Source organism: Elephas maximus, chromosome 1 (assembly GCF_024166365.1).
Source record: "Elephas maximus indicus isolate mEleMax1 chromosome 1, mEleMax1 primary haplotype, whole genome shotgun sequence".
In the NCBI taxonomy this organism is placed as follows: domain Eukaryota; kingdom Metazoa; phylum Chordata; class Mammalia; order Proboscidea; family Elephantidae; genus Elephas; species Elephas maximus.
In genome coordinates this window covers 222753027-222780453 of record NC_064819.1, presented here as the reverse complement: position 1 = coordinate 222780453, position 27427 = coordinate 222753027, and the positions used below count along the sequence as shown (strand labels likewise).

Sequence of the window (27427 nt, the reverse complement as noted above, 5' to 3'; positions counted from 1 at the left end):
AGCTTGCCTTGAATGTTTTGTGAATTCTGTAAGGCACTGTGGTAGCCAGGATCTGGCCGGGTAAAGCAAAATGGGTTAGACATCAAACCATGGAGCTTGTGACCAGGACAAAAACCAAAAAGCCAAACCCACTGCATTCGAGTCGATTTCGACTCATAGCATGCTTTAAAACCAAAAAGGACCTGGAAACTGCTGCACCCCTCTGCTTACCATCCAAGGCACATCCTTTCTTAAGTCTTCAAAATCCTAGATATGTAAACTAGATAAATTATTACACTCCACTCCTCAAAGCACTATACAGTACTTCCAAACCATGAAAATAAAATCCTAGCAAAATAGCAACGAAGAAAAAATAAACTTAAAACGTTAAGAACGACCATCAGGGAATTCCAATCCTCTCCCCACCCCCCCGGCCCCCCCAGTTACCATGTTTCAGGACTTCCCTGCTAAAAAGAATTTTCCAGATTTCTAAATCTAACAAAACAGCCAACTCTGGGATCCACTCTAACTGTACCTCAAAAACCAACGCTTAAGAAGAGAGTAAATTGTCCTTAAATAACAACCACGCTTTGTAAACTTTTGTTGTTGCTGGACCAGTCAGTGCTTCATCATTAAAATCCAATTACTGACATAGGCATCAAATTCAATCCTAACAAGACGATCTTACATCACACGCCACCAGCCTGTAACGAAGCACCGCACCTTTACCCATGTACAGGAATTTCAACTTCAGTTATGACTTTCAACGACCACTGGTGACAAAAAGTCTTAGTGATTTACATGATCTCCCTGATTCTAAACTTCACTCCATCTGCAGCCTTAAGGTTAGACTGTAAGCCAATTCAAGAAGTCAGGAGACAAAGGCACAGGCACAGATGTCACACCGGAGAAGCTCGCAGAGGGTTCCGCGCAGTGCCTCTCCAGTCTACCCCAAGCATCTCCGAGATCTGTCCTACCTAAACACTTTATGTAAACAAGAGGCTTGCGACTCCAGCCTCCAGCCCCAATAGGTGGAGAGAAGTTTCCTCGCCTCGGCTGCACATGGTCTGCAGAAGTTTGGCTGGAGCAGCGCGCGGAGCCTGGGTGGGAGCGGCCGCCTAGCTGAGCTGCAGGCGGCGGCGGCGGCGACGGAGCAGCAGGAGGCGGAGGCGGGCAGGGGGAGGGGAGGCGGCCGGGGGGGAGGGCGGGGGGGCTCTTGCCGCCACTGCTCTCGCCGCCTCTCCCCCCCGGCGGGAGCCGCTAGCAGCCTCTTCGCACTAGTCGCTCCGCTCTCTCGGTCATGTGACCTTAACGTAACCGGACAGGAAAAGCCCCGCCGCCGCCGCCGCCGCGCCGGAGACACCGACCGCGGCGGCAGCAGCAGCAGCAGCAGCAGCAGCAGCACCGAGAGGCAGAGGCGGCGGCGGCGGCGGGGAGGCGAACACTGCCGGGCTGCCAGCGGCACCGCCTCCACACCCCGCCGCAGCAGCAGCACCGGCGACAGGTAAGCGCGCACCGCCTCCGCCTCCGAGGGTCGGTGCCCACGTGCCGCCCCCGGCCCGGGAAGGCGCAGGGGGGGCGGGGGCCGCCGGAGCTCGCAAACGGTTCCGGCAGCGGCGGTGGCAACAAAGAGGACGAATGACCCCCGTGCCAGGGCTCCGGGTGAAGGCAGGCGGAGGGCTCGGGCCACACGGGAACCCGGTTCTGGAAAGCGAGGGCAGGGGCGCCCCGCGGGGGCGGCGGCGGTAGCGCCTGGCGCCGGGGTTCTGGCCGCCTGACAAAACCATCCCCCGGAGCCAGGCGGCGGCGAGTCGGCGGCGGCTCCATCCGGGGCTTTGCGGGAGGGGGAGGGGACGGAAGCCGAGAGGGCGGGCGGCGGAGCGGAGGAGGGAGGAAGGGGAGGGGGGCGATTCGCGTTCCGTTCCCCGGCGCCGGTCCCTCCCTTCCCGCCGCCGCCGCCGCCGCCAAGTGCGTCCCGATCGGCGGCTGCCGGCGAGCATCCCGCGCTGGAGCCCCGAGAGGCGGGCCCGTCAGGTGCGTAATCCTTCAGACGCCTCGCCGCCGCCTCCTGCTGCTGCCGCCGCTGTTGCTTCGGCGGCAGGGCCGCGAGCTGCGGAAGTGGGTTTGGGGGAGGGGAGGAGGGAGGGCGGGGGAGGGGAGGGATCCGGTCCGACCGGAGAAGGCCCGGCCTCTCTGGCGCTTCTCCCAGCTGCAGCGGCTCCTACAGCTGCTGCCGCTACTGCTGCGGCTCCGCCTCCCCGCTCGCGGGCGGGGGCGCGCACGCGCGCTTCCGGCCTCCGCGGGTCTCGCGCTGTCTCCGGCTCTCGCGCGCGCTCTTCTCTCCTTGTCTGGGCTGCCCCCCGCCCCCTGCGCCGGGACTGCTGCGCCGGCCAGGGCGTTGCGCATGGCGTGGGCGTCGGCATTGTGTTAAACTCCGCGGGACTTGGGGCGGGCGCGCGCGCGCACGCACGCGGGAGCGAGGGACCCGGCGGCGTGCGGCGCGGCCGGAATGCGTCGCTCCTCCCCTCCCCATCCCCTCGGGGACGGGGCGGGGCTGGGTGCGAGGTGCCCGCCGGGCCCCGCCGTCTCCTGTCCCGCCCCCCGGGCCCCCGCCTCCTGGGACGGGCCGGCGGCCGTTGGGCGGGTCTTCGCGGCGGGGCGGTGCCGAGCTCCTGGGCGCTGCCTGCGTCGGGCGCTGCCTGTGTCGCCTGCTGCGGCCTCGGGTGTTGGGCGCGCCGAGGCGGCCCAGAGCTTCCGCTCGCCAGGCGGTCTGCGCTTGCGATAAGGCCTTTGCGAGCCCGCAGCGGCGCCGCGGTCTCTGGCTGTACCGCCTCGGGCGTGGGGCCGGCCTCGGAGTCGTGCTCTGGGCAGCGCGGCCCTCATCCGGGCCCCGAGGAAGGGCGATCGGGGCGTCTTCTCGGGGTAGCGACACCCCCAGACCACTGATTGTTAAACAAGGCTGATACAGAAGGTGCATAAAGAGCGAGGCTTTTGCCACCTTTAGCTGGCGGCGAATTAAAGAAGGCCGTAAAGGGGCGCGCGGGGCAGCCGAGCAGGAGAGTGCTCTGGCTTCTGCTCCGCCGTTTACCGGAGGAGCTTCTGCCGGCTGGTGAACCCCTCTTCCCCCCCAGGCTCTGCCCCACACTCCGCCCCGCAGTGTTCGTTCGCTCTTTCATCGTACAAGGCGCCCGTTTAGTGTGTGAATCCCAGTTTTACCCATTTTCATGGGTTGGTAGTTGTTTTAGTAAAATAAAAGGTCAGAATAAGGGGGTGTTCTGGGTGCACCTAAGCGGGCTGCCCTGGTCCGGTCGAGGTTGGACCGTCTGTGTTGACCCTGGCGGAGCTCGTGCTCTGGAACTCAGGTTTTGTCTGCGAGCCCTGAAATTTTATAGAATACTAGAACTAAGACGTCTTAATCCTCATTCCTCTTGATTTTATCACAAACCAGAATTGTTAAAGTCGGTTGTATTTTGCGTCCTAAGTAACTGTGGTATTACTTTTTTAATGCAAAAACTACGTGAAGTTTTATTTACTCTAACCTGAGAAGATGCCCCTTGTAATCCTGTGATTTCAAGCACCCACTGCATGTCCCTGAGTAAGACGATGTGCTTTCCCCAGTTTTAGAATTACTGAAATACAGGTGGGGAAACAGGTAAGGCCTATTTATATATGGCATTGGCTTGGGACCAGCGTCCTTGGCGTTGGGGACTCTCCCTGTCTCTCTCGGTGCTTCATTCCTAGACCCACTCGCTTCTCCCTGCAGTAACTTGGAAAGTTGGACAAGGAGTGTGGCTCCAGGTTGTCACAAAGCAGACAGGAAGAACTGGAGACTCACCTTAAATTTCAAAATGCACCTGGCAAAGGGTTATTAATCACTTTTCCTTACTTATGCCCTTCGAGTCTCCAACCATGACCTTGGAAACTAAAACAAATTGAGGATTTTCTTTTTCCTAGGGGAAAAAATTATGCACATACTAAGTATTAGATCAAGAGCATTTTTACAAGTTTTTTCTTAATGCCTAAGTAGGTTATTATTTTTATTAACAAATGAAAACTGTTGAATAATAAACTGTTATTGATAATAAATAAAATTCAGTATTTTTACAATGCTAAAATGCCACTAAAATATGGAGTCCATAGCCATAGAAAACCTACCAGGATTTTTTTTTTTTTTTTAATAGTACAGAAGCCAGGTTATAGCCTGGTGTTTATGGCCAAGCACGTAATACCCAGTTCATGTGCGTGGGGTATGCATCATATAACTGCAAGAAAGCGCGGTGTACAAAGATAGGAATTTGTAAAGCAGATATATATATCTGGCTAAGTACTTGCAAAACTACTTTTTCACAAGAGGTTTTAGCGTACGGTTAAACAACGTGCACCCCTAAGTTCTTCACCAAGCAAGGGTGAGCATCAGACTCATCTGAGTCTGATTTCAGAGTACACGGCCATTGTCCTACCCCAGACCTGGCTGTCTTGATTGAGTCCCCAATGTGATTCTGAAGTGTTCTCCCTCAGATAGTGGTTATGTAAGTGTGGTCTGCGATCCTTGTTGATCCCTGAGACTCATTGCCGTAATTATGTATATAGGATCTTTTTCCCTGTGTTGACAAAATATGTGAAATTGGGAAGATCTGCATAACTTAGCCACTGTTTTCCAAATAACCAATGCATGATGTTACAAAACCATGCATAGGTAAAAGATCCACTCAAATTGCAAGATAGACCAATCTTACTATGTAATAGAGTAGGAAAAGTTGTCACATCCCGTAAGTAATCTTTAAGAAACTACCATTTGCCAGGTTTTGGTATGGTATCAAAGAATAGTATCCACGATTACTGGGAAAGGCTATTAAAATGCTACTTTTTCCAACTACATATGTGAGTGAGGCTGGATTTTGCCTAAACCAAAACCAGTGTCACACAGAGTAAACGCACAAGGAGGGGACATGCTCAGTCCAGTTGTCTTCTAGTAAAGAGATTTGCAAAAATATAAAAAGATGTCACTCCCAGTAATTTTTGTTGTTTTGGAAAATATTTTTCATTAAAAATATTATTTATGTTAACATGTAAGGGGCTTATTGTTATTTTTAATAAATTCATGTTTTTTTATTTCTCACTTTTAATTTCTAATATGATAAGTAGCAATAGATACAATCCATATAAGCAAAAAATAATTGGCGACCTTAATAATTTTTAAGAGCGTAAAGGGGTCCTGAGACCAAAAAGTTTTGAGAATCCCTGCCCTAGAATATTGAAATATATTACTCAATTAAGACTGGGTTAAAACACATTTGAGCAATACCTATAAGTGATTATATTTTCTTAAGATTAATTTTACTAATCACACAGTTTAAAAACAGACGAGGTAATCTCTACTTTGGTGGGTTATTAAAAGCAAATTAGATTCTGTTTTAATTTTTGCTGTGTGTGATTGTATGTAAGCTTTCTTAAAATTGATTTTGGCATCATGCCTTTGGAATTATCACTTTAATATCAAATCTTTATTATCCAGAACTCTCTGGCCTGCTTCTACTTGGCACCTAAAATGTCCCTGAACTTCCTTGTCCTGACCTCAGCTTATACTCAGAAATTGAAAACTAATTTTAATATTAACCTAAGCAAAATATAATTGAAAAGACAGATCTTTTACAAATGCAGTGCTTTCCAAAGTCAAAATTAGTGCTATGGGTTAATTTTTGCCCATCCTTTGACTAAACAGATTTTAAGAAAAACAGGCCAATCTTTCATCACAATGAGGTAAGGTGATCTTCCTAGCTTTCAAATACAGCTAGGAAAACCATTCAAGTGACCAGCCTCCTTCAGATTTACTTCATGGGCCCTTAAACGTTAATTATTAATAATACTAATTGAAAAAGCCGTTTTTCATCCTGGTAAGTGGCCTGAACTACTTGAGAGAATCAATCTTGCTTGTGAGCAGTGCCTTTTCTGTTACTGCTGTGCGCTGTGCATTACAATATTCATTTATGCTTCACGAAAATAAAATCTGGGACTTCAGAGGCTCCTTTTAGTGCTCTTGAAATGGGTAGTCTGAGTGGTGTTTAGTGTCTTAGAAGAATTATTATCTTTAAAAAGCAAATCAATTCCCAAAAGCTGTCGTAGTCTCCTATCCTTTTACTGAAACTGAAAGAGGAACGTAGGTTCTCAAAATGTAACATGATTACACTTAAAGCACAATAAAAATTTTTAAAAAGTAACATGATTATATTTCTCATTCAGCTATGCATACCTTACCTTCTCAAGGATCAGTGCAGTGTGTTTAGAAAGAAACATGCTGCTTGATGGAAGCCGAAGGCACTCGGACCACTAGTCAGTGTCTAGTGATCTATATGGCACAATCTCTGAATCTACTTAAAAAACAACTTTTTACACGTAGGTAAAGACGGTATTTAAAAACTGCCTCCGTTCTCCATCTCTACTTTAGTTCCTCTCTGCTCACTATCTGAATTGTTATTAGATGCCATTGAGTCGGTTCCGACTCAGCAACCCTGTGTAGGACAGAATGAAACACTGCCCGGTTCTGTGCCATCCTCGCAATCGTTATCCGTGAGGCCGTTGTTGTAGCCACTGTGTCAGTCCGTCTCATTGAGGACCTCACTCTTTTTCGCTGACCTTCTACTTTATCAAGCATAATGTCCTTCCCCAGTGACTGATCCCTCCTGATAACATGTCCAAAGTATGTGAGACATAGTCTCACCATCCTTGCTCCTAAGGGGCATTCTGGTTGAACTTCTTCCAAGACAGATTTGTTCTTTTGGCTAGTCCATGCAGTATTCTTTACCAACACCACAATTCAAAGGTGTCAGTTCTTCTTCAGCCTTCCTTATTTACCATGCAACTTTGGCATGCATATGAGGTAATTGAAAACACCATGGCTTGGGCCAGGTGCACCTTAGTCTTCAAGGGGACATCTTTGCTTTTTAACGCTTTAAGGAGGCTTTTTGTGGCAGATTTGCGCAGTGCAATACCTCGTTTAGTTTCTTGACTGCTGCTTCTGTGGGCATTGATTATGGATCCAAGTAAAATGAAATCCCTGGCAACTTCAATATTTTCTCCATTTATCATGATGTGGCTTATTGGTCCAGTTGTGAGGTTTTTTGTTTTCTTTATATTGAGGTGTAATCCATACTGAAGGCTATACTCTTTGATCTTTCATGAGTAAGTACTTCAAGTCCTCTTCACTTTCAGCAAGTGAGGTTGTGTCATCTGCATAACACAGATTGTGAATGAGCCTTCCTCCAATCCTGACGGCCTGTTCTTCTTCATATAGTCCAGCTTCTCAGATTATTTGCTCAGCATACAGATTGAATAAGTATGGTGAAAGGATACAACCCTGACACACACCTTTCCTGACGTTAAAATATGTAGCATTTCCTTGTTCCGTTTGAACAACTGCTGCTTGATCCATGCACAGGTTGCTCATAAGCACAATTAAGTGTTCTGGAATTCCCATTCTTTGCAATGTTATCTGTAATTTGTTATGATCCACACAGTTGATTGCCTTTGCATGGTCAATAAAACATAAGTAAACATCTGTCTGGTATTCTCTGCTTTCAGCCAGGATCCAGCTGACATCAGCAACAATATCCCTGGTTCCATGTCCTCTGCTGAGTCCAGGTTGAATTTCTAGCAGTTTCCTGTCTGTGTACTGCTACAACCGCTTTTGAATGATCTTCAGCAAAATTTTACTTGCATGTGGTATTAATGATATTGTTTGATAATTTCTGCATTCAGTTGGATCACCTTTCTTTGTAATGGACACAAATATGAGTCAAAATCAACTTGACGGCAGTGGGTCCAATTGGTTGGCCAGGTAGCTGTCCTCCAGATTTCTTAGCATAGACCCATGAGCCCTTCCAGCGCTGCATCCATTTGCTGAAACATCTCAGTTGGTATTCCAGCAGTTCCTGGAGTCTTGTTTTTCAGCAGTGCCTTCAGCACACCTTGGACTTCTTCCATCAGTACCGTCAGTACTTAATCATATGCTGCCTCCTGAAATGGCTGAACATCGATCAGTTCTTTTCGGTACAGTGACATTGTGTATTCCTTCCATCTTCTTTTGATACTTCCTGTGTCGTTCAGTATTTTCCCTGTAGCATCTTTCATTATTGCAACTTAAGGCTTGAATTTTTTCTTCAGTTCTGTCAGCTTGAAAAACACTGAGCGTGTTCTCCCCTTTGGTTTTCTAAGTCCATGTGTTTGCACATTTCATTATAATACTTTACTTTGTCTTCTTGAGCTGCCCTTTGAAATCTGCTGTTCAGCTTTTTTATTTCATCATTTCTTCTTTTTGCTTTAGCTATTCTGTGTTCAAGAACAAGTTTCAGAATCTCACCTGGCATCTATTTTGGTCTTTTCTTTCTTTCCTGTCTTTTTAACGACCTCTTGGTTTCTTCACGTATGATGTCCTTGGTGTTGCTCCACAACTGTCTATCCAGTTATAAACCTAGTAATCATTTTGGACACCTTGATCTCCTCTACAAATTCACCAACCAGTTCTGTTGATTTCTATCTTCTAATATCTTTTGAATCCTGTCTATTTCCCTCCACCTTCATCACCACCACCTAGTCCATCATCTCTCTTCTTGACAGCTAACTAGCAGACCCATTGCCATCGGGTCGATTCTGACTCATAGCGACCCTATAGTAGACCTCTAACAGGTCTCCACCATCTCTCTTCCAGACCACTACAGCAGACCTCCAACAGGTCTCCTTCCCCTGGCCTCTCTTCACCCCCAATTCGTTAGTTCTGCAGTTGCAGCCATCTGATCATGCAGCTCAGATCATCTGTCTTAGTCATCTAGTGCTGCTATAACAGGAATACCACAAGTGGATGGCTTTAACAAAGAGAAATCTATTTTCTCACAGTCTAGTAAGTTCGAAATCCAAATTTAGGGCGTCAGCTGCAGGGGAAGGCTTTCTCTGTCGGCTCTGGAGGATGGTCCTTGTCATCAGTCTTCCCTCAGACTGGGAGCTTACCCATGCAGGAACCCCGGGCTCAAAGGACCCGCTCTGCTCCCGGCACTGCTTTCTTGGTGGTATGAGGTCCCCACTCTCTGCTTGGTTCCCTTTACTTTTAGCTCTTGTAAGATAAAAGGTGGTACAGGCCACACCCCAGGGAAACTCCCTTTGTATTGAATCAGAGATGTGACCTTAGTAAGAGTGTTACAATCCTGCCCTAATCCTCTTTAACGTGAAATTACAATCATAAAATGGAGGACACACCCATACAGTATAAGGAATCATGGCCTAACCAAGTTGACACATATTTGGGGAGGGGGGCACAATTGAATCCATGACATCTTCACATGGTAGATATCTGAGCATGTGGCCTGGTGTTAAATCCCCTCCAGTGGTTTCCCGTTTCTTTTACGATAAAGACCAAAATCCTTAACATGACCTGAGTCTGCAGCTAGCTTACCTGGGCTCAGTTACATCTTACTTCCTCCTATTTAGGGCCTTTGCAAAAGCTGGTTCCTCTCCTTGTTGTGGAAACCCTGGTGCCATAGTGGTTAAGAGCTACAGCTGCTAACCAAAAGATGGGCAGTTCAAATCCACCAGGCGCTCCTTGGAAACGCTATAAGGTACTTCTACTCTGCCCTATAGGGTTGCTATGAGTTGGAATCAACTCTACGGCAATGGGTTTGGTTTTGGTTTTCTACCTTTTACTGTTGTTAGGTGTTGTCGAGTTGGTTTGGTTGACTCATAGCGACCCTGTGTACAACAAAACACTGTCCAGTCCCACGCCATCCTCACAATCGTTGCTGTGTTTGAGCCCATTCTTTTTGCCACTGTGTCAATCCATTTTGTCGAGGGTCTTTCTTTTTCGCTGACCCTCTACCAAGCATGATGTTTTTCTACAGGACGGTTCCCTCCTGATAACATGTCCAATCAGATGTGAGACAAAGTCTCACCATCCTTGCTTTTAAGGAGCATTCTGACTGTACTTATTCAAAACCAAAAACAAAAGAACCCGTTGCCGGCAAGTCGATTCCAACTCATAGTGACCCTATAGGACAGAGTAGAACTGCCCCATAGGGTTTCCAAGGAGCGGCTGGATTCGAACTGCCTGCATTTTGGTTAACAGCCAAACGCTTAACCACTGCGCCATCGGGCCTCTGTACTTATTCTGTGACAGATGTGTTTGTTCTTTTGGCAGTCCATGGTATATTCAATATTCTTCACAGCACCGTAATTCAAAAGTGTCAATTCTTCTTCAGTCTTCCTTATTCATTGTCCAACTTCATATGCACATGAGGCAACTGAAAACACTGTGGCTTGGGTCAGGTGCATCTTATTCCTCAAAGTGACATCTTTGCTTTTTTTACGCTTGAAAGAGGCCTTTTGCAGCAGATTTCCCCAGTGCAATACATCATTTAGCTTTTTAACTGCTGCTTCAGTGGGCACTGATTGTGGATCCAAGTTAAATGAAATCCTTGACAACTTTAATATTTTTCCCGTTTATCATGAGTTTGCTTATTGGTCCAGTTGTGAGGATTTTTGTTTTTATGTTGAGGTGCAATCCATACTGAAGGCTGTAGTCTTTGATCTTTCTTCATCAGTAAGTACTTCAAGTTCTTTTCACTTTCAGCAAGCAAGGTTATGTTATCTGCATATTGCAGGTTGTAATTAGTCTCTCTTTGCCCAGTTAACTCTTCTCATTCTTCAAATATCTGCTTGACATTTCCTCACAAAATCCTCCCGACACCACCCCCCACCCCCCGACATTAGACCAGTTCTCCTGTTTTTTTATCTCATTGTTCCTATCTTTTCCTTTGTGTGTACTTAGTTGATTACATCCTGGGACTCTGTATACTGCTTGCCATTGAATCCACTGTGCTTGGCACCTTGGAAAGCTTATATTTTATATGGATCAAATGCATGACTTCTTCCCAAGTGTGCCTCTTAAGAGCCAGCCCTGAGAGTAGGGGCAAGTTACTTAGCTTCTCGAAGCCTAAATTTCTTCATCTGAAAGAGTGTCATTGAGGGATTCAATGACATAATGTATACAGGGCACACTTGGAGTCCCTAGGTAGCACACACAGTTAAGTGCTCTACTACTAACCCAAAGGTTGGTGGTTTGAACCTACCCAGAGGCACCTTGGAAGACAGGCATAGCGATCTGCTCCCAAAAGGTCATAGCCTTCAAAACCCATAGAACAGTTCTACTTTGCAGTCATGATATGTAGTGTCATGAGTCAGAATCCACTCAATGGCAACTAACAATGACAACATACATAGCACTCAGCAGATTCCTTGGCACGTAATAACTGTCCATTTATTATTAATGCTATGGTTATTAATCATGATTAATAATGACATAAATAATAAGAAAATACTATGTACCATGGTATTTTGAAGATTAAGTGCAGTAATATGTGTGTAAGGTTATTGTAAACTACAAAGCACTAATCAGAACTTAATTATTAGCATGAAGAAACACAAGATGACATTTTAAAATTGAAAAATCCTTCCAAAATATAGCATGCATTAAGTTGATGAGAATTTTCCAGGTCAATCTAGGATAACTAGAAATTGAACTTTAAAAATTCTTTAAAGTCATTTATTTACACTAACCCCTTTTTCTTAACACATAGTTGTGGAAACTGAGGCATTGCATCACCCCTCAGCTCACCTGGGGAGTCAGGGCCATGCCGGGACTGGCGCTCAGCACTCCTCTCCTCTCTAAACACAGAGTTGTCGATTCATTTAGCAAACGTTACTGATCACTAGACAAAATACTAGGGTCACAGGAAAAGTGGTTGGTTCCTCCAAGAGAGACAAGTTTCCAGGCCCAGAGCAGAGACTCCAAACCCCTGTTTGAGGCTCCCTCTCCTGACTGTTTTGAGTAGGCCAGGTTCCTGAGCTGCTCTACTTGGAGTAGAAGACCTCCAAGCAGTGAGTTTTGCTTTGTAACCTGCCAGGACCCAAATAGTCCCTGGGTGGTAGAAACGGTTAATATGCTCAGTTGCTAACAGGAAGGTTTAGAGGTTTGAGCCCACCCTGAGGCATCTCGGAAGAAAGCCCTGATGATCTATTTCCCAAAAATCAGCCATTGAAAACCCTGTGGTGCACAGGTCTACGCTGACACGTGTGGGGTCACCATGAGTCGGAACTGACTCAGCGGCAACTGGTTAGGAGCCAAATTATTTGGCCTGCCTCCTGCCGTGAGGACCCACTGGGGAAAGGAAACTGCCATTCCTCAGCTTACTTAAGTTCGTCTATACTTTCTACAGCGTGAAGTAGCATTGGCTTGGCTCTATTATCATCAGCATACTCAGATGAAACTGAATTTTTGACAATGCTTGGATTGCAGAATAAATTGGACACCTGATCACTTCATAAAGATCACCGAACTAACAATCTCGTATCAAGAAAACAATTAGATGCAACTTAATGTCATAAAGTAAAATTTTATGTTGTAACTTTTTTGCATTAGAAGAAAGAACTTATTTTTCCATGTATTGGATATACTGCCAACTTTACTTTCTCTGGAAGGATCAATCTGTATTCTGACATTATGTCCTTTCTATCTATTTATGTTTAAAAGCCCCCTGTTCCTGTGGAGTGTGTGAATATTTGTGTCTTTTTCTTGCAAATAAAGAGGGAGCAACGCTGTACTGGAGCCCCAATCCAGGAGAGAGAGAGCGAGAGAGAGAGAGAGAGAGTGTGTGTGTGTGTGTGTGTGTGTGTTTACTAGGCCTGTAAAATGGAAAAGTCTGGAAACCATTTGTTTAGGTTAGCACTAGATTGCATTGTGCAAAGTAAGTAAGGGTTATCTCATGAGGGACCTTATGAGCTGTGCTGAGAAATTTGGATTTCATCCTTAGAGTCGATTTTGGTGTTGATGGGACTTGGTGTTTGATTGATGTGAAGAATGAGAGAAATGAAGGCCTGAAAGATGAATTACCATTTCTGGTTTCTCCAGAGGGTAGGTGACTGTGCCAGGCACTGAACGGGGAATAAAGAAAGAGCAGGTTTGTGTCTTCGTCTCTTAATGATCCTTTGGGCAAGCAGGGGTGGGGGGCAAAGGGAAAATCAGAGCTCTGTTTTACCTATTTTGAGTTGAGGGTTCCCGTGGAACAGCCAGCAGAAGTGAATGAGATCACCACAGAGTCTGCAGAATGAGAAGGGGGCTATGGACCACGCCGAGGAGTCCTTGCTGGAGATTGAAGTAGACGCCAGAGAGGTGAGGAGACCACCAGAGAGCAGTGGCCTGGAAGCCCAGGAAGAGTACTTGTCAAAGCAGGAGGAAAGTACGCCATGCCACAGAGTCAAAGAAGCTACTGAGTCCTTAGGGCTGGGCACAGAGGCCCATGGTGAATATAGTGGGAACCAGACTGCTGCTGGCTGAGCAGTTAATGCGTCCGTTTTCGCAAAGGAAGGGTAGCGTCCAGCAGAGCCATCCCTCGAAGATGCTGCAGCCTCAGCCGCCCCAGCATTTTTGTACAAGTAAAGCTTCATAGAAATGATTATAAAGGGGGCTGCACTGAGGGGAAAATGAAGACTTAGAAAAAGGTTGTATGTCTGCTGGGGGAGGCGGGGGGGCTGGAACGTCACGATGTGAGGAGGCCACCTCCGCCTCACTCCCCATTTCTCTGACTAATTCACATACATAAGAATCTGAGGGGTTTGTTTTTATTTATCTCCCTGAGAAATGGGGTTTCTGGGTCTCTAAAATAAGATTTTTGTAATCGATCTGTGTGATTTTTTTCCTGTGTCAGTTCCAAGCATGTGACTCATGCTGTTTTGTTTCTTTTCTGCTTTCATTTGGTTTCTTCACTCCTCTGAGGCTCATGTATGTATGTTCATCCTGTTATAGTTTCAAGATTTATGTTCGTTTTATTTCCTAATCTGGGAGATAGTCCTAAATTCCAAAACCAAAAGCAAACCCACGGCCATCAAGTCAATTCCGACTCATAGCAACCCTATAGGACAGAGTAGAACTGCCCCGTAGTTTCCAAGGAGCACCTGGCGGATTCGAACTGCCAACCTTTTGGTTAGCAGCACTTAACCACTATGCCACCAGGGTTTCCAGTCCCAAACTAAGATCCTAAAATTACTAGTTATTATTGTTGTTAGCTGATTTCAAGTTGACCTCCAACTCATGGTGACCCTGTGCACAACAACATTGTGATCCGTGGGTTTTTTAGTGGCCGATTTTTCAGAAGTAGATCGCCAGGCCTTTCTTCCTAGTCTGTCTCTGTCTGGAAGTTCTGCTAAAACCTGTTCAACATCACAGCAACACACAAAGCTCCACTGGCAGATGAGTGGTGGCTGCCCATGAGCTGCATTGGTCAGAAATCGGATCTGGGTCTCCTTAACGGAAGGCAAGAATTCTGCCACCGAACCACCACTAAAAAAAACTTGTCCGACTGGCTGACCCATTGCTGTCCAGTTGATTCGACACCCTTAAAAATGAAGCACTTAGGATTTTTATCCATGGCTTCATTCTTAGGGTCTGAATAAAACAAAATGTATAGGTTGGTCCATTTATGGAAAGAGAGAGTCATACATTTTGCTGTTATCCTAATGGGATGATATATATCCATTAATGTAAAAAACAGAGATCTTAAAATCTTCCTATAAAATATTGATAAATTTGATACAGTAAAGTAAAAAATGTTAACACATCAAAAATCTCTATAAGCAAAATCAAAAGAAAGTGAGAGAAATATTAGCAACATATGACAAAGGGCTCATGTTTATCATATGCAAAGAGTTTTACAGATCAATAAGAAAAAGACAAATAGCCCAATAGAAAAATGGGCAAAGATCATTAACAGACACAAGAGGAAAGATAAATGGCCGGTAAACATAAAAATAGGCTTCATGTCACTCGTTAAATCCATAGAAAGTAAAAAGTGATGTTGGCAGAGATTGTTTAACAAGAGCGGACGGAAACTGGTTGGAGTGGGGGTGGATGACAACGCTTAAACATTTTCCATTTCCGAAGATTTCTTGTTAATTTTAAACAAACAAGCACATGTACTTCCATGTAATACGTTCTGACAAATCAGATGAACCCAAGTGCAAATTCTACTTCTTGGTTCTATAATCTTGGACAAGCTACCTAGCCTCTCTAAGCGTGTTTCCTCATTTATAAGTTGTGGGTAGCAATACCTCCAAACATTTTAAATAAGTTAATGTGAGAATTAAATGAATGATGTATAGAAATGAATGGTTAATAGTAATAAAAAAAATAAGGAAGCACTCCATAAATAATTGCCACGCCCATCATTATCACCAAGGGACTAAATAGTAATCTACTTAAAAAAAAAAAACAAAAAACTACTGTCAGTGCACGTAGACTGACAGGCCTGAAGCTGCCTAACAGTATAGGTAATCATGATCAGAGTCTGAGCACCTGATAAAGCCGCACATCACAGTTTGGTCTCTGAGGATATTATACTTTTTGTAGAAAAAGACAGGTTAGTAAGATGGAAAAGGAATTCCAGCATTTTACAGAGTCCAGCCTCGAAGACAGGCTTAGAGTGCTGTTTCTCTGTAATTCCAGTTACTTTGCGCCCTGGCAGATGGCTGTCTTTCGTCATCAACCTCGTGCCTTTTTTGTGTTTCTGCTTCCTAATCACAGTGGTTTCAGCTTCCCTGGCATACACACAAAACACCAGGGAACTCTGTTACTGATCCATGCTGGTGACTTCACATTTAAATAGGACTCTTAAGTCTTTATACCCTTATTACTTGCACAATTGATTTCCCTATCTCTCGTATGTGGGTATGGCTCTTGGTAGAAAGCGCAAAATTTTGGCAGTCTTGATCCTGGCTCTGTGACCTAACCAGCCTCTTAAAGTATTATTCCCGTATACTCGTCGGTTTTAGGGCACGCTCGTTAACTTGCACTCTGCCCAGACATCACTGGAGCAGTATGGAAAGCAGGGAGTTTAGCTGCTCAAGAATTGATGTGGACTGTACTTTTGATGTCAAGTGTAAAATCTCTTTGCCTAGTCCTAGATCCCTAAGATTTTCTCATATTTTTTTTCCCAAAAGTTATAGTTTTGCATTTTACATTTAAGTCTGTGATCCATTTTGAGTTAATTTTTATATAAGTTGTGAGACTTAGGTCAAGGTTCTTTTTTTTTGTCTATGGAAGTCCAATTGATCCAGCAGCATTTGCTGAAAGGTGATGGTGCTTCCTCCGCCTAATCGCTTCTGTGCCTTTGTCAAAAATCAATTGGGCATATTTATGTGGATTTACTTCTGGGTTCTGTGTTCTGTTCCATCGATTTATGTGTCTGTTCTTCTGCCAGTACCACACAGCCTTGATTACTGCAGCTATATAATAAGACTTGAAACTAGGTAGACTGATTCCTCCCACTTTATTATTCTTTTTCAAAATTGTTTTAGCTATTCTAGCTCCTTTGCCTTTACATAAAAATTTTAGAATAATCTTGTCTATAAAAAAAAAAAAACAAAAAAAAATTATAATGGTATTTGTGTTAAACATATATATCATTTTGGGGAAAACTGACATCTTTACTATATTGAGTCTTCCTTAAACACACTATGTCTCTCCATTTATTTAGGTCTTTGATCAACATTTTGTAGTGTTTAGCATACAAGTCTTGTACATGTTTTGTTGGGTTTACACATAAATGTTCCCATTTTCTTGAGTGATTATAAATGGTATTGTATGGTTTTAACTTCAGTGTCCACATGCTCATTGCTTGTATATAGTACTAATATTAATTTTCATATGGTTATCTTATACCCTGAGACCTTCTGAACTCATTTATTAGTTCTAGGAGTTTTTTGTAGATTCCTTGGGATTTTCTATGAAGACAGTCATGTCATCTGAAAATAGGAACAGTTTGATTTCTTTTTTTTCTCATCTGTATGGCTTTTATTTACTTTTCTTGCCCTATTGCATTAGCTAGAACTGTATTAAGTAATGAGACCAGACAACCTTGGTTTATTCCCAGTCTCAGAGAAAAAGCACTGAGTCTTTGACCGTTAAGCATGGTGTTAAATATACTGTTGATTTTTGTGTGCTGGGCTTTTATAAATACTATTTGGCCATGAAAATGGAGCAGTCTACTGATTTGATGACTCCACGCACTATCAGGCTGCTCTGCTCCTATAGACTGATTCAGAAAGGAGTGGTTCCCTAATGTGAATTGCGAGGAATGAAGATAATAGAATTTGGAGTCAGAACATTCAGATTTAAGTTTTTGACTCCTCCACCTTCTATCTAGATGGCCTGAAGCAAATTACTTATACCTCTGCAAGCCTGTTTCCTCCTCCACAAAAGAGAAGGCAGAGCACCAGCCTTGCTCAGTTAGGGTGAGAATCAAAGGGAGTAATGGCTGTTAGTTATTACCTCTCTGGCAAGAAGAGCCCTGCCCACACAGCAGGAGCTGGGACATGCCCCTTGCAACTCAGTAGGATCTTCACGCCTGCCCTGCTGGGACCCCACCCAGCACCTTGGTTTGTCTGTCTCTATGGAAGTTTTGATGGTTTCTGCTGGATATTAGAATTTCCACTTGGGATGTTAAACTAAAAGGTCAATGATCCTGGACTATTTGCTCTCTCAAGGACTCGATGCTTGAAGGCAGCCTACTTGGGTTCACATCCTGACCTCTCTGCTTACATCTGTGTAAGCTTGGGCAAATCATACAACCCCAAGCCTAAATGTCCCCACCTGGAAAATGTGGGGAGTGACAGAACTGCTTTAGAGGGCTGTTGTGAAGGTGGAAGGAGCTAACTTGTGTGACGTTTTTAGTACATTGACTGATGAGTTATAATGTTAGCTACCGTCGTTACTGTTGGTGACTATGAAGGACACATACTTATTTGTGAATCACCATTCTTAAAAACAAAATTTTTTGCTTTGCAGATTTTTAAAAAAATGGATTTGGCCAACCATGGACTTATTCTTCTGCAACAGTTAAACGCTCAGCGAGAGTTTGGTTTCCTGTGTGACTGCACGGTTGCGATCGGCGATGTGTACTTCAAGGCACACAAATCAGTTCTTGCTTCATTCTCCAATTACTTTAAGATGTTGTTTGTCCATCAGACCAGGTAACTAACATGGTTGATAATAATCGAATGACTGTAGACTTCTTAACGTCATGTCCCTCTTTCCCTCATCAAGACTGTGGGTCTCTACCGCTCCCTAGACTCCTAGCCCCCCAATCCCTTGTGGCCTCACTTGCCCCCCTTTTATGCATCTTGGTTACCCTACTTTCAGTGCCACCTGAAAATCACTGGACCTTCTGGCCCCTCCACATGTACTCGCTGGGTGTCACCTGCATCCACAGGACAGTTGGGGTTGGGTCCATTATAGTCAGCTCTGTAACAACCTCAGTGGACCCGTCTTTCTTTAATCTTCTGTGGGCTTCCTTTCTGAGCCCTTTCTTGCACTCCTTCACCTCCAGCCCTATAAGCATCCTCCTTATTTTCAGTATTTGTCCTTGTTTCCTACTCTAATGAGAAACTTGAGGTCATGTGTTCCCCCAGTTTCCGTCTTTTCTGTTGGAAAATGTCTCTCTTGGCTCAGTTTTTTCTTCTCAACTCTCTGGTCTTAGAGAAAAGAGCCTCTCGTGTCTAAGGAAAACAAGGCTGTACCTTTTTCCCTCATGATTCAGCACCCCACCCCTCAGTTTTTGTTCTGGATTTTTTGTTTTATACTTCGTGTCCATCCCCTCAGTCTAGAAGCATCCGGACTTCCTTGGCCCTTCTGCCTCCGTGAGTCACGGTGCTGCTTCTCCCTTTTTTTACTGCTGAAGTTCTTAGGGGGTCATCTGTGTCACCGCTTGCACTTTCTCACCCCACTCTCTTCTTATCTGTGTACTGTGTGGTTTCCACCCCATCACTCTACTGCAGTCATTCTCCCAAAGGTCACCTCTTCCTCAAAACCACTGCCCGTCTTAGTCTTCTCATCTTTGTCCTCAGCAGCATTTGCTACTGTTCATTTTTCTTCCTTCTTAAGAAGCTTTGTAACTCTGTGGGTATTTTGTTCTTCTGCCCTCTAAACATGAGCCTTCCATGTTTTGGCCTGGGGCTCTTCCACGTGCCCTTGCTCTCCTGGGCTCACCCCTCTGCTGGAGACTTCCGTTTTATGACCTCTGCTCCCAAGGCCCCAGCTGCCACCTCCTCAGTGTTTGGAACTGAACTTCCTCCTTTCATCTCGTGAGCATGACTAGAAGAGAATCCAGTCTCCTACCCAGAGTCCCTCCCGACCTCCCTGTTGTTTCATCTTTAAGTAACACACCTTAAAATCTCTCTGTAAACACTGGATTTCTTACTTAACTAATTAGTCCCCCATATCATGTTTTCTTCAAAATCCTTTTACAATGGTCTTTTCCTTTCCCTTCTCATTTCTATTTCCTAGTCATTCATTTTGCACATTATTGTCAGGTTAATATTCCCTAAACCTTTCTTTGATTGTGGTGTCCCTTTGATCAGAAACCAAGTAAATGTGTTATTCCTTTCATCAGAAACCTAGAGGTTTCTGGAGTAAGATTTCTGCATAGATGCCTTGTTCTGACACATAAGGCCCCAGAAGCATAGTTCCTGGCCTCCTTCAACCGCGTGTCCAGCTGGGCCCCCAAGGCTCTTTCCGCCCACCCCATAAGCGTCAGTTCACAGGTCACCTCTTTCATGCCCTCTCCACTGGCCAAGCTGAGTCAATGAGTGGAAGTGGTCTGTCTCGCTAATGTCTTGTTGCACTTTGCACTTTATTTATGCCATTTTGTATCATCTCCACATTCTCCCTCTGTTGTTATGTGTGGACTTACCTCCCCTCCTTATCTGTAAGTTTCTTGAGGGCAGAGACCAGGCTTTACAAATCTTTGTGAAAGCCACAGTGTACAGGTCAGGTCTCTGCACATAGAGCCACCTTGTCAATGAGTGCATGAGAAGAGTGAGTGACGGGTGGGATTGAAGATAAGGAGAGATTGCTTTATCTTACAACACTAAGGATGCTCCCTTTTGCTTCATTGTGTTAGAGACTTCATAGCTAAGGGGGTGGGGAGTTGTATCTGGAAGTACTAATATAGGTAAAAGAATACAGTGGAATGGATTTTAATTAGATGCAAGAAACATAAATCTGTGCTCTGAAAGGGATCACAATAGGGGTCCCGGACAAAGCTGGAGAGAAATAGAGAACAAAATTCTAACTCAAAAAGAAAGACCAGACTTGTTGGCCAGACAGAGACTGGAGAAACCCTGAGAGTATGTTCACCGGACGCCCTTTCAGCTCAGTAATGAAGTCATGAAGTAATGAAGTCACTCCTGAGGTTCACCTTTCAGCCAAAGATTAGACAGGCCCATAAAACAAAACTAAAAACTAAAGAGGCACACCAGCCCTGGGGCAAGGACTAGAAGGCAGGAGGGGACAGGAGAGCTGGTAATAGGGAACCCAAGGTTGAGAAGGGAGAGTGTTGACATGTCATGGGGTTGTTAACCAATGTCATAAAACAATATGCATACTGACTGTTTAATGAGAAACTGGTTTATTCTGTAAACCTTCATCTAAAGTACGATAAAAAGAAAAAAAGAAACTTAAATCTAGGCAGTAAATAAATGGCTTCAACAAGGAAAAGTGGTGTTCGTATAGCTAAAGACCCAGGTTTCAGCGGTAGTTTGTACTAACAACGCCAGAGGTGGCACACGTCATTTGGCCTCCATATCAGAGCTCATTGAAGCAAGACCACCAGAAGGCCAAGACCAGCCTCTGGGGAGCTGGGACATGCTTTTCACCCCACACCTGCCTGTGTTGGTCTCTGGGGAATGCCGCCTGCTGCTCAGAAACCAACCGAATGAGAAGCCCATCGGGATTCTGTTTCACCTCCATAGTTACCACTAGATGTCTCTGTCTGGGTATGCTGCTCCAAACAGAAAGTTTAAAATCACACAAGGATTGCAGACTTGGAGCTCTCAGAAATAAACCTCAGGACAGGCTTTGCCAAGTACATCGTCCTGACAGTGTTGAATGTTATCTTAAAATCTTCATTTTCAAAGTGCCTTAAAACCATTGTTTAAGATTCTAATGAAGGAAAAAGGAGCCGTAGTGGCACAAGAATTAAGTGCTTGGCTGCTAACTGAAAGTTGGCGGTTCAAATCCACCAGCTGCTCCATGGGAGAAAAGACCTAGTGGCCTGCTCCTGTAAAGATTAAAACCAAACCCGTTGCCATTAAGTCGGTTCCTACTCATAATGACCCTATAAGACAGAGTAGAACTGCCTCATAGGGTTTCCAAGGCTGTAATTTTTTACAGAAGCCGACAATCACACCTTTCTCCCTGAGAGCAACTGGTGGGCTCGACCTGCTAACCTTTCGATTAGCAGTCAAGCCCTTAACCACTGTGCCACCAGCCTAGGAAACCCTATGAGGCAGTTCTACTCTGTTACATGGGGCCGCTAAAAGTCGAAATCAACCCGACAACCTAACAACAACAGCTGCAGTAAAGGAAAAATTGAAGATGGAAATTAGAGTGAAAGCTTACACAGGATGGCCTTTAACTGTACTAAAGCTGTGTCCATTTTTTTCCACCTAAAAGTGTTATGTCAGACATCTGCGAATCAAGCCACATAGGTGTAATTTTATTGTAGAGGGAGCTGCGTCCTTCCTAAAAGAGTTGGAAAGTTTCAAAGTCTGGCCCCTACCGAGCTAAGTGATTCCAAGAGGGGAGGCCAAGCTGCCTGGGAATAAAAGCAACCAAGGGAGATGGCTAATAAGTGACCTGAGGAATGTTTTTAAAGCCTACCTAATTGTGTTTCTTAAGTGTGCGTGTACACGTGCTTCTGCTTTAAAAGAAAAAATAAATAAGTAGAATAAAAAAATCAAAATCAATTGGTGTCTGGAAACCTCATTGGGCCCTAGGGCCCCTGGCAGCGAGCCCAGGGACTTTTGCTTTCTTCTCCCTGGTAGCTTCTCTACCAATACTTCTGGCCTCTTGGAGTCTTCTTCCCTCCAGGCCTGGCTGAAGTGTGGATTGTGGCCCCCACCCCCAGCTCCCTCCTTCCTTTGCCATCAGAGACTTGCACATAGTTCTTTTCAGTTTGAGAGATGTTACTGTCGCGTCCACATTCACAAGCCATAGACAGAGGAGGATGTATACAACGACAAACATGAAATTACAAAACTAAAAACAGACTTACTATAGAAAGGGCCCTGCTTGTCAGTACCTTTCATGGATGCCAAAAAGCAAAGCCTCCTCCCTCTTTGGATTTTCCCTCCCCCTCCTTTTTGGTGTGTTTGTGGTTGGCGGGGGGGTGGGTCTCACCAACTCCCTCCTCCCCTTCTGCCTTGAGGAGCATTCCATCCTGGCAGAACAAAAGGTGCCATGGGGGCCATTTGCATCTCTGAAAGCCTGTGGTTCCCAGTTCCGCAGGCCTCTGCCTCGCCTAGGAAAGACCCCCTCATTTCTTCACTTGGAGTTGATTGCTTGCATTACTAAAGTGTTCTTCACCACAAGGTCACTGAAGCTTTGTTTTGAATATTGAACTTCCCGAAAACCGAAAAAAAAAAAAAAAAAAGCCCACGTGTGGAGTCAATTCTGACTCTTAGCTAGCCAAAGGACAGAGTAGAACTGCCCCATAGGGGCCGCTGGTGGATTCGAACTGCTGACCTTTTGGTTAACAGCCGAGCTCTTAACCGCTGCGCCACCAGGTCTCCTGAACTTCCTAGACATCTAAATATAATGTACCCTTAATATTTTTGGAACCCATCTTGTGCTTAAAGGGATGACCACCTGTATGAGCATTCCTATCTAAAGATGTGAAGTGAGAAAAGATTCCAGATGGAGATACAAATGACCTGTGTGTTCCAAAAAAAAAAAAGTCACCTAAACGCTTCCCTTTACGCTGTCAAAAGATGCTACTTATTATGCTTGATCTTTATTCTTTGACTTCTAGACTTTATAGTCAGATATTTTCAAATTTGCATGCAATCCTCTCAAAATACACACTCACTGAGAGCGATTCAGTAATTATTCAGACCCGTCCCGTCACAAATTTCTGTTAAAGCCCCGTCTTTTTCCCTTTTTTTCTGTATAACGTTAAATTTAGAATAGTGAGGTATGCAGCTAATACTTCAGCATATTGAAAAATTTTTAATAATAAGATACAGGTGCTTGCTAAAGTAGCCAAGAAGAGTTACATTACCAAGAGTGATTGCCGTGGTTGGTTGAAGTAATTAGAAATTCAGAAAGCATTCAAGAAAGTAGAGGTTGAAAATGCATCGTCTATAGTCACTCAGTGGCTAATGATACATACATTCATATATATATATATCATTGATTTCCTCAGAATTTCTGTCGTTACTGATAGTCCAGCAGGATTTCTTGGGAACTTCTGAATTACTGCTTCTTTTTAGTCAGTATTGGAAACCCTGGTGGCGCAGTGGTTAAGTGCTACGGCTGCCAACCAAAGGGTCTGCAATTCGAATCCACCAGGTGCTCCTTGGAAACTCTATGGGGCAGTTCTACTCTGTCCTACAGGGTCACTATGAGTCAGAATTGACTCGACGGCACTGGGTTTGGTTTGGTTTGGTAGTCAGTATGATATTTCCGGAACAATGCAAACTCCAGTCTGAAAGTTAGAAAATCAGCAACGCCACCAACTACTTTAGGGGCCTCAGGTAATAAATCACTTAACGTTCTGGGACATCAGCTTCCTTCTGTCAAGTGGAATAATGCAAGCATAATTTTATAAGCTTTTTATTTGTGTCTTTCAGTGAGTGTGTCCGTTTGAAGCCCACTGACATCCAGCCCGATATCTTCAGTTATCTTTTACACCTGATGTACACGGGGAAGATGGCACCGCAGCTTATTGACCCTGTCCGCTTGGAGCAGGGCATCAAGTTCCTTCACGCTTACCCGCTCATTCAGGAAGCCAGCCTTGCCAGCCAAGGAGCCTTCTCTCATCCTGACCAGGTGTTTCCACTAGCTTCCTCCTTGTATGGCATCCAGATTGCAGACCATCAGCTGAGACAAGCCACCAAGATTGCCCCGGCCCCTGAAAAACTCGGTAGAGAGCCAAGGCCACCGACGTCCAGGGTGAGCCAGGAGCAGGTGCCCGAGGCCCCCCAGCTCTCTCAGATGCCTTCAAATATGACCCAGGTGAATCGGACAAACATGACTCCCTCGGACCCGCTGCAGACCTCCCTGTCTCCAGAACTTGTTTCCACTCCTGTTCCCCCACCTCCTCACGGAGAGGAGACCAATATGGAAGCTTCTTCCTCTGACGAGCAGCCGGCATCCCTGACCATAGCCCATGTCAAGCCGAGCATCATGAAGAGGAACGGAAGCTTCCCCAAGTACTATGCTTGCCACCTGTGTGGACGGCGGTTTACACTCCGGAGTAGTTTGCGAGAACACCTCCAGATTCACACGGGAGTACCTTTCACATCCAGCCAGCCAGGAGAGAGCCGTGTCCCCCTGTCCCTTTGTAGTAACGCAGCTGACCTAGGAAAAGACACCATGGAAGTGCCTGAAGCGGGGATGATAAGCGACAGCGAGCTGCAGCACATCTCAGACTCGCCCATCATCGATGGCCAGCAGCAGTCGGAAACGCCGCCCCCCTCGGACATCGCGGACATTGACAACCTGGAGCAGGCTGACCAGGAGAGGGAGGTGAAGAGGCGCAAGTATGAGTGCACGATCTGCGGACGCAAATTCATCCAGAAGAGCCACTGGAGGGAACACATGTACATACACACCGGGAAGCCTTTCAAATGCAGCACTTGTGACAAGAGCTTTTGCAGGGCCAACCAGGCTGCCCGCCACGTGTGCCTCAACCAGAGCATCGACACCTACACCATGGTGGACAAACAGACCCTGGAACTCTGCACGTTCGAGGAGGGTAGTCAGATGGACAACATGCTGGTACAGACCAACAAACCTTACAAATGCAACTTGTGTGACAAAACATTCTCGACTCCCAATGAGGTAGTTAAACACTCGTGCCAAAACCAGAACTCGGACGTCTTTGCCCTGGACGAGGGCCGGGCCATTCTCCTGGGCAGTGGGGACTCAGAAGTGACGGAAGCTGACCACCCAGTGTTAGCGTCCATCAAAAAGGAACAGGAAACAGTGTTATTAGACTGAATGTTACCGGTCTTTTAAAAAAAACAAAAAACTGTCATTTTTACCAAGACTGTCTTCTTCCCCTTCCCCCAATTCAGAACTATAAATATGGTTTTCCGTGGCATGAATCAAACCAGGTCTCTGTCCCCTTTCTCCTTGTCCCCTCCTCCCCATCCACAGCCCTGCCTCGGTAACGGCTTTGTGCATTATAGGCCTGAATATATGTAATACAGGGGACACTGGAAAGATAATGGTCAGTAGTACTTTTAAACTCAAATAGATTGAGAAATTGTAGATTATTTAAAAGCATTCTTGGAACTAATTAAGGGTATATACCAAAACAACCAGAATGCAATTTGGTAAGCTAAAATTATGATCTTCCCTGGGTAAGGAGTCTTCCTTCTCAGGAGAACAATGTCAGAAAATACAGCGCGCTCTGGGCTCTGTACTATGCAAAATCTAGAAGGTGTGGGGAAACTTTAAACCCAAGCATACGTTCTTAGCCTTTATCCTCCAGGCGTTTTATTTCAGAGTGCATCCTTTGAGATTATGTCCAGTCGAGAAAAATCATTAGTTAGGAAATCTACTTTAAAGAAACACAAAAAAAGGAAAAAATAATAATGTGATGGCAATCTTAATTTTGGGGTAAACCATGACAAGCTGTACGTTTGTGTGTCTGTAAGAGAAAACATGCGGGTACTTGCTCTAAACAGGTGAATCGATGATGCACATGCCTTGTCTAAATACTAGCCTCTTACAACGGTGAACAACAACAAAATGCTGTATTTTTACTTTCTGACAAATTTGTTGTCCGTTTTTAAAATCAGATTTGAAAAATACCGTCCTACAGATTGTCCTTCTGAACAGAAAAGGACATGCCACTCTTTAACAGTTGCCAGTGGTAAACACGTTAGCACCAGCCAGATGCTTTTAAATGGGTGTGTATACTGCAGGGAAAAGGATACAGGTGAGGCTGGGGAGTGGAGGATGTTGTCACTTTAATGATGTCAACAGTTAGTGCTAATAGTTTACTGGCAACATTCATTGATGCAGCAAACAATGGCAAAGAGAAACCAGGACAAAAAAATCTGAATTGCTGTTTGGGGAAAAACTTGATTTTGCTGTTTATTTTCCACTTTTTTTTTTTTAAAACACCTGAAATTCTCTCCATTGGCCTGAAAGCAGTAAATATTGTCCATTCATCTTCCCTTAGGCCCATAACTGAATGGTCTCATGGGACGAAATAGGAGCCAGAAATAAGGACCGAAGGGGAAAGGGCGCAGAAGAGCCATTAATAGCTCTGCTCTGTGTATATGTTGAAAACTAAATATTCCATCATTCTATTTCATGTATAGTTCAGTTCTCGGATTTGTAAAGTTTTTATACATCCTTTCAGTGAATAAACATTTAAGTAAATGGGTATATGATTTCATCTGTGTGCATTACTTTGTCTATGCAAAAGGATGCTGGGTGGAGACGTGGAGAACATTGCTGGAGGAGGCACGCTCTTGCTGCAGCTCCTCTTGCTGTAGGCAGAACTTTGGGCCATACCCTACCCTGAGTGTCATTTTCCATATTTGTAAAATGCAGACATTGGTGACTGCATTGGGTCATTAGACTGTGAGAATCAAATGAGTAACAATATGTGAAAATACTATGAGTGTAGACGTTTGGAAACCCTGGTGGTGTAGTGGGTAAGTGCTACGGCTGCTAACCAAAGGGTCGGCAGTTCGAATCCGCCAGGTGCTCCTTGGAAACTCTATGGGGCAGTTCTACTCTGTCCTATAGGGTCGCTATGAGTCGGAATCGACTTGAGGGCACTGGGCTTGGTTTTGTTGGTTTGTAGACATTTGAACAGGAATGGATCTAAACCCAAGCCAAACCTGTTGGCATCCAGTCAATTCCAACTCCTTAGCGACCCTATTGGACAAAGAACTGCCCCATAGGGTTTCCAAGGAGCAGTCTATCTTCTGGTTAACAGCGGAGCTCTTAACTGTTGTGCCACCAGGGCTCCAGAATGGGTGTAGAGATCATCTTATCTAACTTCCTTTACAAGGAAGAAAACAGGCCAAGAGGCATTTGCCTAAAGATGACAAAAACTGAAGGTGCTAGATAAATCTAGATTATTAAATATTGAGTAGTTTCCATCAATTTCATCTTCAGAAAAAAAAAAAAAAAAAAAGCTGTATTCAATTGTCTCCCAACTCAAATGAGAGCTTTATGCCAGGTGGCATATTAACTTCTTGGTTACTGTGAAAGGGCAAATCACGGTGGGCTTCTGCAGCCCCAAACACCCCCGGTGGCCTTGAAGGGGAAGGACATGCAGCCAAAGGGCAGGGTCTTGAGGATGAAAAAAAATGGCAATCATGAGAGGTG

The 27427-nt window shown here is 44.9% G+C and overlaps 1 protein-coding gene across 2 annotated transcripts; it reads left to right on the top strand.

Moving 5' to 3' along the window:
* The first annotated feature begins 1400 nt into the window (after positions 1-1400).
* On the top strand, positions 1401-26467 carry ZBTB2 (zinc finger and BTB domain containing 2). 2 transcript variants are annotated; one of them, XM_049903615.1, is made up of 3 exons: positions 1401-1483; positions 17858-18042; positions 23701-26467. In XM_049903615.1, exons 2-3 carry the CDS (start codon positions 17870-17872, stop codon positions 25070-25072), a joined length of 1545 nt encoding a protein of 514 aa, XP_049759572.1. In that variant the 5' UTR covers positions 1401-1483; positions 17858-17869; the 3' UTR covers positions 25073-26467. The 2 variants fall into 2 exon arrangements, with proteins under 2 accessions (XP_049759572.1, XP_049759563.1); XM_049903606.1 differs by lacking the exon at positions 1401-1483 and adding an exon at positions 1942-2013.
* The last annotated feature ends 960 nt before the right edge of the window (positions 26468-27427 follow it).

Coding starts and splice junctions, on each gene's coding strand:
- ZBTB2 (XM_049903615.1), top strand. CDS start 17,870: ATGGATTTGGCCAACCATGGACTTATTCTTCTGCAACAGTTAAACGCT. Junction 18,043..23,700: donor TTGTTTGTCCATCAGACCAG/GTAACTAACATG, acceptor TGTGTCTTTCAG/TGAGTGTGTCCGTTTGAAGC.